Source organism: Gopherus flavomarginatus, chromosome 14 (assembly GCF_025201925.1).
Source record: "Gopherus flavomarginatus isolate rGopFla2 chromosome 14, rGopFla2.mat.asm, whole genome shotgun sequence".
Lineage (NCBI taxonomy): Eukaryota > Metazoa > Chordata > Testudines > Testudinidae > Gopherus > Gopherus flavomarginatus.
Genome location: NC_066630.1, coordinates 8,829,831 through 8,840,441, shown reverse-complemented (window position 1 = coordinate 8,840,441; position 10,611 = coordinate 8,829,831). Strand labels below are relative to the sequence as shown.

Here is a 10,611-nt window from a genome sequence, read left to right as displayed (position 1 = left end):
AAAGCTGCCAGAGCAAAAGCCCCGATGACCGAAGCCCTTCATTTATCTGTAGGACAGTATAGCTGGCAGCAGCCTGAGCTTTCCTTAATCTTTGCCCTTCTCACTAACGTACCTTGACCACCTGAAGGCAGGGGTGCTGGAACAATTTGAGAGCCACTGAACCAAACGGTAAACCCTGTATATGCTGGACACCTCTTCAAGGCAGGGGATGTGACAGCACCCATAGTTCCAGCATCTATGCCTGGAGGGGCCAGAAGGTTGAGTTGCCATGGGTCAATCAGTCCTTGGCTTTTCTGCTGCAAGAGCCCACTGGTTATCAGGGTGGATTATTGCGATGTTGCCAGCTGGGAACTGATTCCACTCAGCTCATTTCACTTACCTCACCAGCCATTGGCTTGGAAATGTGTGGTCACTATTGATGGGCTTGAATGACGAGAGGCTTCACATCCCATTAGAGATGCCCTACTCTGTATCAAAGGCCATGTCTACATCTAAAATTTTGCAGCGCTGGTTGTTACAGCTGTATTAGTACAGCTGTATAGGGCCAGCGCTGCAGAGTGGCCACACTTACAGCAACCAGCGCTGCAAGTGGTGTTAGATGTGGCCACACTGCAGCGCTGTTGGGCGGCTTCAAGGGGGGTTCGGGGAACGCGAGAGCAAACCGGGAAAGGAGACCAGCTTCGCCGCGGTTTGCTCTCGCGTTCCCCGAACCACCCTGCAAACCGCAGGGAAGGAGACCTGCTTGTTCGGGGAACGCGAGAGCAAACCGTGGCGAAGCTGGTCTCCTTTCCCGGTTTGCTCTCTCGTTCCCCGAACCCCCGAGCAAGCAGGTCTCCTTCCCTGCGGTTTGCAGGGTGGTTCGGGGAACGCGAGAGCAAACCGTGGCGAAGCTGGTCTCCTTTCCCGGTTTGCTCTCGCGTTCCCCGAACCACCCTGCAAACCGCAGGGAAGGAGACCTGCTTGCTCGGGGGTTCGGGGAACGAGAGAGCAAACCGGGAAAGGAGACCAGCTTCGCCACGGTTTGCTCTCGCGTTCCCCGAACCACCCTGCAAACCGCAGGGAAGGAGACCTGCTTGCTCGGAGGTTCGGGGAACGCGAGAGCAAACCGGGGAAGGAGACCAGCTTCGCCGTGGTTTGCTCTCGCGTTCCCCGAACCACCCTGCAAACCACAGGGAAGGAGACCTGCTTGCTCGGGGTTCGGGGAACGAGAGAGCAAGCCGGGGAAGGAGACCAGCTTGATTACCAGAGGCTTCCTCAGTTATGCTGGGATACCTGCTTATTCCACGGAGGTCAAGAAAAGCGCTGGTAAGTGTCTATACTTGATTACCAGCGCTGGATCACCAGCGCTGGATCCTCTACACCCGAGACAAAACGGGAGTACGGCCAGCGCTGCAAACAGGGAGTTGCAGCGCTGGTGGTGCCCTGCAGATGTGTACACCTCCTAAGTTGCAGCGCTGTAACTCCCTCACCAGCGCTGCAACTTTCTGATGTAGACAAGCCCAAAGTGAAGAATGTTTCAGGAGAGTAAGGGCTAAATTATACCTTCCCCTATGTGACTGAGCTAAAGAAGGGGGAAAGGGCAGAGAGTCTCCACTCCAGCGCTCCCACCAGACACCAGCTCTCGGCACCGGCTGGTCTCAGCTCAGTGTGGAGTGGGGGGCTGGGTGCTGCTAACCAAGGTGTTTCTAGATGCCAGCAGAGCCCTGACCCCATTCCCCCAGCTCTTCCACCCACACTCTAGATGGGTGCACTATATTTGCTGCTCCTGTTGTATAGGTATAGCAAGGGGTGCAGCTCCTCTCACATCTCCATAATTATAAATGTAGTAAGAGCAATGAACCATCAGTTTACTCACCGAGGAGAAAGAGAATAGTTTTTAATTGTGTTTGGGGAAGGGGTTCAATGGCATTGGGGTCGGATGAGATCAGATGGGAATAAGATCAGAGTTTCTCAAACAGGTGTCACCGCTTCTGTAGGGAAAGCCCCTAGTGGGCCGGGCCGGTGTGTTTACCTGCCCCATCCACAGGTCCTGCAGATCATGGCTACCACTGCCAACAGATTGCTGCTCTGGGCCAAGTGGATTTGCTGGAAGCGGCGGTCAGTACGACCCTTGGCCTGCACCGCTTCCAGCAGCTCCCATTGGCCTGGAGCAGCAATGCGTGGCCAGTGGGAGCCAAGTTTGGCCAGACCTGCGGACGGGGCAGGTAAACAAACCGGCCCGGCCCACCAGGGGCTTTTCCTACACATGTGGCGACCCCTGTTTGAGAAACCCTGCGGTAGATCTAGTGCTAGTCCTGAAATATTCTGCTTTTAACATGGCTCAGCAGAGCAAGAAAGTCTGGTTTGTCTGTTTAGCTGGGGAGCCTCCTTCAAGCCAACTGGTTGGATCTAGCTAATGCATATTGATTGTATAACCATCTCACACCCACACTGAGCACTCCGGTTACATTCTTCTGTGGGCTATGTCAGATTCTTTTATTTTATGACTTTTCCAGCTTACACAAACACAAGAGGCACAGTGAGGTCCAAAGGCTCCACACACACGCTTCCCTGAGGCCAAAGAGAGGATTTGGGTAGCAGGCTTGGCTTCAGAAGGCTCACTGGCAATTGGCAAAACAATTTTCATTTTATTGGGTGCTGCTTCTCTCATGGCAGAACAGATCTCACTGTGAGGCTCACAGCACAGAAGCATAGAAGTGTAGGACTGGAAGGGACGTATATCTAGGTTTTTGGTTTCTACTGATGGCACACATCTGCACATTACATTGACAATGGTGCACGTAACAAAATTCATTCTGCACAAGGATGGGAGAAATTAGAGCAGGGGCTGTCAAAGGTACAGTTAACCCTGAAACTGTGACACTATAGTGGGAGCGGGTGTGGGGTCTATGATGGTGTGAATTGCTGTAAAGTGCCAACAGCAGGAAACAAGTACTGTAGAAGGAAAAAGCATCACAGAGAAAAACAATGATAAGAATAATGCACAGATTTAACTGCACACTAAAAATACCAGGAATCACCCATCAGTTTGTGGGGCCTTGGTGGGGCCTTCTGTGAGCACGGGGGCTCCCCTTGGACAGAAGATCCTGTCTGTTTGCTGGATTAGAAAGAGGCCCTGTGTCAGTTCAAGCTCAGCTTTTTATATCAAAAGTCCTTTCCTCGAGGGGTGCTTTGCAGCAGTTGTTTACAGTCCCCGGGGTAATCATAACTCATCTGTTTTTAGTTCCTGAAGGAGCTGTGGTAAGCATCCCCCATGGAATAAAACACTCTTTTACATAAACCATTCATAAATGCAATACAGTGGTCCCCAAAGATACTGCATAGGGTTGCAATATCTGTCACACTAGCCATACGCAATACCCCCCGACACACAAACCTTGAGTTCTCTGCTCTGCACAGGACCTATCGCTTACTAGAAGAGAGCTTCCCTTGAAAGTCTTGTGTAGCTCTACGCCTTTTCATGCTGAGGGCAGGATTTGGCCTGTGCCAAAAGCTGGTTGCCCAAGACTAAATAAAGCCATGAGTCAGCCGATTTTGAAATGGTGATGACACATATTTGCAAGCATATCTCCATTTTAGTCTCTCTTAAATGTTAACGTTTCATTGCTATGAGTCACATATACATTATCCTCATTAACACAGTATGCAGAGAAGCCTCCTTAGAATACTGTGGAGCCAGATATTAGCCTTCACCCCTCAATTTGCTCTCTTTGACAGAGGGTGCAATTGTGTATTACATGATTCCCTGCTCCTTGTCACCTTATGTAACTACAGACTATTTGCCTTAATAGTGATCAGCTTTGCTTTAGATCACTGGCAATCGAGTGGCATCTTACTTTTCCCTAATGTGACATTTTGCATTCCTGTAGCCTAGAAGAATGTTAATTTATAATGGTTCTGCCTTTTGTGTGCTTTGGAGAAAAAGAGATTCCTGCCTATTTAAAATATTAGCTTTCCTAGATTTATTTTACTTAAAAAAAACAACCCAGGCATAATATAATAAAATAATAATAATAATAATAAGATATAATAAGGATCTGAGTTGCTATGTCAGCACTTAGGAAATACAAGTTGTATCAGGGCCTTGTTGTTAATGTTACTGTCTGTACAAGGATTCTTTGCACCACAAATTTTCCGTGCATTGTAATGGCCAAAGGAGTGGTACTTCCTTTTAAGTGCATGACACATAGAAATCGAAAGCAACAGGAAGAGAAAACTTCATCCACTCCATAATTCCTGTGAAATGTCTAGTGAATATTCTGAGTACACATTCAATCTGTATTTATTCAGCTGTATAATTCAGCTAAATGGATACTAAAATACAATTGATTCAAACAGGCCTAAATTAACAGAGAAAGGCTGACAAAGCTTGTCCAGTTGTACTACTCCACTTCTGTGGTCGGGCTGTCTGTGTTTTTTGTCATACTATACCATTCTATCTCCTCCGCACAGATTATTCTCAGCTCATATAATGTCAAGGAAATGAAAATTTCAGGCCAAAGGGTCCCATGGTATAACTGGATTCGAAGTCAATAGTACTGCACTCATTTACACAAACAGACAATTTGGCCTTCCATCTGCTTTTGCCAGACAAATCAGTGAAGCATAGATATCAGCAGATAATAACTTGCCAGCCATCTGTGCCTGGCTAAGGAAACCTGTGTTCAGGCACGTTGCACAAAATACATGAATTGTATACCCGGTAGGAAATTGACATGATCATAGGGTTGGAAGAGACCTCAGGAGGTCATCTATTCCCACCCCTTGCTCAAAGCAGAACCAATCCCAACTAAATCATCCCAGCCAGGGCTCTGTTAAATCTCCAAGGATGGAGATTCCATCACCTCCCTAGGTAACCCATTCCAGTGTTTCACCACCCTCCTAGTGAAATAGTGTTTCCTAATATCCAACCTAAACCTCCCCCATTGCAACTTGAGACCATTGCTCCTTGCTCTGTCATCTGCTACCACTGAGAACAGCCAAGCTCCATCCTCTTTGGAACTTCCCTTCAGGTAGTTGAAGGCTGCTATGAAATCCCCCCTCACTCTTCTGTTCTGCAGACTAAACAAGCCCAGGTCCCTCAGCCTCTCCTCCATGTCATGTGCCCCAGCGCCCTGATCACTTTCATGATCTATATATTGGCCCTGCATGTGGGTCCCTAAGAGAGTGATTGCAGTAGACTAGACATGTGGGTGTCTGGTGAGATCTATCAGAAAAAATAGTCTCTTTGTTAACTAATGATGAAAGAAAATATTTCCAGATGCTTTTGCTATCTGGGAAACCGGGAGCCATCTGGTACGGTCCTGAGACTAAAAACTGCAACAGACACATTCAAAGGAGTAGTTAATAACTCACCTTCTGAGCAGAATTTATTTCCCTGACAAACAGCACCACCTACGCTTTATCTGCACTCAGCTGAGCCAGCTGGCTTTTGTCTAGATCCTTACCTATTCTTAGGAAATCAGGAAACAGAGGTAAAGCAGATATGGAGCTTAGCGTCTTTAACATACTGGTGACACCATGGCTCTAAATACCGAGCAATCTTGCACAGGGTCCTCCCTCAAACAATTGAACAAGAGCTGGGGGTGACAGATCTGAAAGTATAAGTGGGCATTCACCTACGAAAGCTTATGCTCCAATACATCTGTTAGTCTTTAAGGTGCCACAGGCCTCTTTGTTGCTTTTTACAGATCTGAAAGTAGATGTCCAACACCATCCTCTGGTGTCTTCCCAGGTGAATAAGCATAACCACATTCCAGTCATTCATTAAATCCTTTCATTTAGCCTATGGCACATCCAAATCAGTTCAGCAGGCAAGGACTTCTCAGTAGGCAGCAGATGGCTAAGAATAGTATAACTGTGTTCAATACTCTAAGGAACATTCTGTTTAAAGGTCTCCAAATGATCTGCAATCAATCAATTACATTTCACAATACCCCTCTGAAGTAAGAACTAGCCCATGCCTTCTCCACCTGGAGCCGTTCCCATAATCTTTGAGGTAGGCTCAATGGAGATAGGTCTGTAGCATATACCCTTTGAATGAGATGTAATTTCTGTGATGCCCAGGGCTCCTGGAAGTCCTGCCTGAGACATAAAGCTTCCAGATATCCCATTGGGATGGTGCATTTCCACTATAGCTGGTTGGAAATTTTTAATGAAACATCTTCCCATTAGAAAAGGACAGATCATGGAAAATGAAAATTGAAATTTTGTCAATGTGTTGCTTTTGACAAAATTTGAGACAGAACCGAGACAGGATTCCTACCTGGCAGGCTGCCGCAGACCTGAGGCTTCAAGGATTTTAGGGCACCCTGGGTCGTGGCTCCTTAGCAGCTCACCAGGTGGGTTGCAATGGAGCCAGGAAGCTGGGACTGGACGTTTTTGAAAAATTCCCAAACTGATTTTTTTTAATGACCATTTTGCGGGAAATTTTGCATATCTGACTTTTCATTCAGATTCAGAAGGATTTTTTTTTTCAAAAATGCAAAATTTGCTGGGGGGAGGGAAATTCTATTTCCAGAGCAGCTCTAATCTTCATACCACCAAAAACTCTGGGCTGTGCTTTAATTAAACAAAGTTAGACCTAGCTAGCAATTTAGAGCGAAGTGAGTTACCTAACAAGTCAATGAAAGTATCATGGAGAGAACCCAGGAATTCTGATTCAGCTGCTCTGGTTCAAACCACAAGACAATGCTCCATGTCAACAGATGAGAATTTGTGAGCACAGAAAAGGGGTAACTGATTAAGTATTGTTCCAGCAGGTTGTAATCCACCACAGAAATGCTCCCCAAATAGGGAAAGGATGTACAAGTAAGCCTACATAAAATTAAACAGGACATTTTTATTAGGAGACAAACATCTTGAATTCATGCCAGTTTTTAACAAGTTGGGAGTGTCACAGTCTTCCAACAAGTATATTAGGAGTTTGCAGTTTCTTCCATCTTCCCTGGCACTGATATTCTTCACCTTGAAAAGTCCTTTAAATATGTGTTAACTATATGCTAAGCAATCTGTTCCATGTTGTATTTAGCTGTGACACACCAAATAAGTTTCCCAGACCTGAAGAAGGGTGCTGCCTCTCTCACTAAGGGAAAAAGGTCCAATCAAAGATATTCCCTCACCACTCACTCACACTGATTCAACATTTCTTAAGGCAGCTTTTCCCCAGTGATTTCCCCACACTCACCTTGTGAACTTACAAACAGTGAATAAGGAAGTGTTATTTACCCCTTCACATAACACAAGAACCAGGGGTCACCCAATGAATTTAGTGGGCAGTAGGTTTAAAAATAATAAACTGAAGTATTTTTTCACACAACACAAAGTCAGCCTGTGGAACTCATTGCCAGGGGATGTTGTGAAGGCCAAAGGTATAATTGGATTTTAAAAAGAATTAGATAAGTTAGTGGAGGATAGGTCCATCAATGGCTATTAGCCAGGGATGCATCCCCCTGCTCTGGGAGTCCTTAAATATCTGCCTACCTAAAGCTGGAACTGGATAACAGGGAGGTGGATTACTTGATATTTGCCCTGTTCTGTTCATTCCCTCAGCTCAGCAGTGACTATAACCTGCATTTGCATGGAGCTGCCTGTGGAAAACAATCCACCATTTCTGCCTAATGCTGAAATGCAGCACAAGGTGCTTCTGTTGCATTTTATCAGAGAGTGTAGAAAACAATAGAGCTAAAAGACCTCCAGGTGCAAAAGTTAATTGCTTTACACTCCCTTAACAGCTTTACAGCTAAGACTGCTCCATACAAATACTAACCACGTTTTTGACTAAGCACACACAGGAATCCTTTGGCATGGCATTGAATAAGCTGCACACTCTGTAGGTATCTGCTGTGCTGAGCAGCCAGAGTGAAGGAGGGTGTGTAGCCTCTCCCAAGCACCTGTAGTGGGCGTGGCTTCCTCTGTAGGCATCAGGTAACACCTGCCTATCCCTCTTGCCTAGCTACAACCCTAGGCTTGCAAAGGAATTTGAGCTACAGTCAGGAACAGGTGACATTCTAGCAGCAGCAGAATGAGGAGCTGCTGCTGCTGAGGCAAAGCGAAGATGGTAGAAAGATGCTTCTCCAAACTCTTCCAGAAAGAGTCACCTTTCCACTTAGCCCAGAAATACCAGCCAATTGGGAATGGAGTGCCAGAAGGGGAGGTAAGGATTCCCTATGCCTCTTGCCTGTGAGTTATGAAATGTGGTATGTAGATGGGGCTAAGCCTACAGTGCATTGCTGGCAATGTTACATTTCTATAGCTATGGCAGTTTTGCGGTGCTACTTTGTTTTATCATCATATGTAAAATGGAGGATAATATTAACAATGACATTGGTCTGCCTATTGGAGTGTTATGTGGGTTAATTAAAGTGTGTGCAAACTGACTACTTCTGTGATAAATCCTAAGTATTAACATTGATCTTTATGTCAAGACTTAGCTAACTATACTCAGATTTGAAGCATATGTCACTGTGTTTGCACTGACTTCAGGGTCAAACAGATTTAAACAATGCAGGCCAGTATTCTGAGCAAAAAGGGCCCAAGGACGTGAATGAGTCCTGAGGCTGAACTTTCAAATGGGTGATTCCTTTGGTTCAGAATAGAGCCTATCAGTGGGTGGGATGAGACATCCAGCTGCTCAGATGGCACTTTATCATTTATTTTTATTACAAAATAATCCATGGACACTTTCAAAACATCACTCATTTTCAGAATGATTATTTTGTTTTCTCAAAAATGTTCTTGAAATGTGGTTTGGAACCTTTCTGAAATATACAGTTTTGGTGTCCCCTCTATTGGCCACTGAAAGTGAGAGAATGAAATTGTTGGTTTCTGTTGTTCAACTTTTCTTCTTTTACATTTTTTCTCTGATCACTCTGTAAGCTCTCTGAGGCTGTGCCTGCCTCTTATTACTATGGATTTGTCCAGTGCAATGGTGCTCTGATTTCTGTTGAGGTCTCTAGGGTCTGTTGTAATAGAATTAATGATAATGACAGGATTGGATATTTTCAAGTAACAAAGTGTGCGCTGAATCCTGATCCTTGCCAGGCTCGTGTGAGGTGTTGACCTTTGGACCCATTCACATGGGTAAGAGGAATCTGATTCCATCCTTTCTTCCATACCTGGACTGATACTTTCTGGTTATAGCACCACTTTGCTTTCCCTCCTTGGCATTTGCACCTTCCAAATACTTATAGGCAGTTATGTGCCCCTTAATCATCATTTGCCCAGGCTCTGTATATTGCAGATAATATTCTTAATCTCTTTCTTCAGAAGCTATTCCCTCCAACTCTCTACTCTGCTCTTCATTCCTTCCCATTTGTTATCTTCTTTCCAGTATCAAGTTGGCCAAAACTGTAGCAGTATTATATGTGTGAGAGGGAGACCGAGACCATCCTTTTTCTGTGCCTGTACGTGATGTTACGGCATACACAGCCCAACTTCACAGAGTAAAATGGAGACATGGCTGGGATGCCAAAAATTATTCTGATCTTGCTGTGATGGGAGATTAAGACAGCAAAATAATCTCTCTCTTTTGGTAACCCAATAAAGAGGAATGTAGATGCAGTTTTTAAACTCCGGTCCACTGATTTGGCGAATATTCGAGTGACGGTCCAGTCACTTGTCCACAGTCAGGGAGCTATAGTCAGTCAGTAACTTATTCTGAATTACAACTTGCGGTCTTCTGGCTCTGCCATTCTCTCTACAGCATTGTAAATAAATACAAATATTTGGGATCTCTGTGAGCACATGATCTCCTTGAATTCCAGTTTAAGTCTATGCAGAACATGATACCACTATAATATGACACTACAATGTGGACTAGCATGTGGGGGAAAAAAAGTGATCCTGTGCATACAGTGTATTTGTACCTTCAAAAAGCCTTTTACCAAGTCCCATGCAAAAGGCTCATAAGCAGTCCTGGGATAAGAGGGTGGGCCCTCTCACAGATCAGTAACTGGTTAAAAGATAGGATACAAAGGGTAGGAATAAATGATCAGTTTACACAGTGGACAGAGGTAAATAGGTGGGTCCCTCAAGGATCTGTACTGGGACTGGTATTCATATTCATAAATGATCTGGATAACAGAGTAAACAGTGAGGTGGCAAAGTTTAAGCCCTGGCTGGGGTTGGTCCTGCATTGAGCAGGGGGTTGGACTAGATGACTTCGAGAGGTCTGTCCCAATCCTAATCTTCTATGATTACACAAAATAGTTAAATCCAAAGCTGACTGTGAAGAGTTACAAAGGGATCTCACAAAACTGGGTGACTGGGCAACAAAATGGCAGATGAAATTCATTGTTGATCAATGCTAAGTAATGCACATTGGAGAACATAATCCCAACAATGCATACAAAATGATGGAGTCTAAATTAGCTATTACCACTCCAGAAAGAGATCTTGGAGTTAGTGTGGATAGTTCTCTGAAAACATCCACTCAGGGTGCAGCAGCAGTCAAAAAAGCTAACAATGTTAGGAAGTATTAGGGAAGAAAATAGATAATAAGACAGAAAATATCATAATGCCACTATCTAAATCCATGGTACACCCACACCATGAATACTGCATGCAGTTTCTGGTCGCCCCATCTCCAGAATGATACATTAGAATTGGAAA

The 10,611-nt window shown here is 44.9% G+C and overlaps 1 protein-coding gene across 3 annotated transcripts in view; it reads left to right on the top strand.

The window, feature by feature from the left end:
* The first annotated feature begins 7,999 nt into the window (after positions 1–7,999).
* The window catches only part of ATP2C2 (ATPase secretory pathway Ca2+ transporting 2), a 39,590-nt gene continuing 36,978 nt past the window's right edge, over positions 8,000–10,611 (top strand). For 2 of the 3 annotated variants that reach the window (XM_050923247.1, XM_050923246.1), the window contains exon 1: positions 8,000–8,155. In XM_050923247.1, coding sequence (XP_050779204.1) covers positions 8,068–8,155 — 88 coding nt within the window. In that variant the 5' untranslated portion in view covers positions 8,000–8,067. Of the gene's footprint in view, positions 8,156–9,019; positions 9,082–10,611 lie in introns of those variants that run through there. The other variant, XM_050923249.1, reaches the window with a different exon arrangement.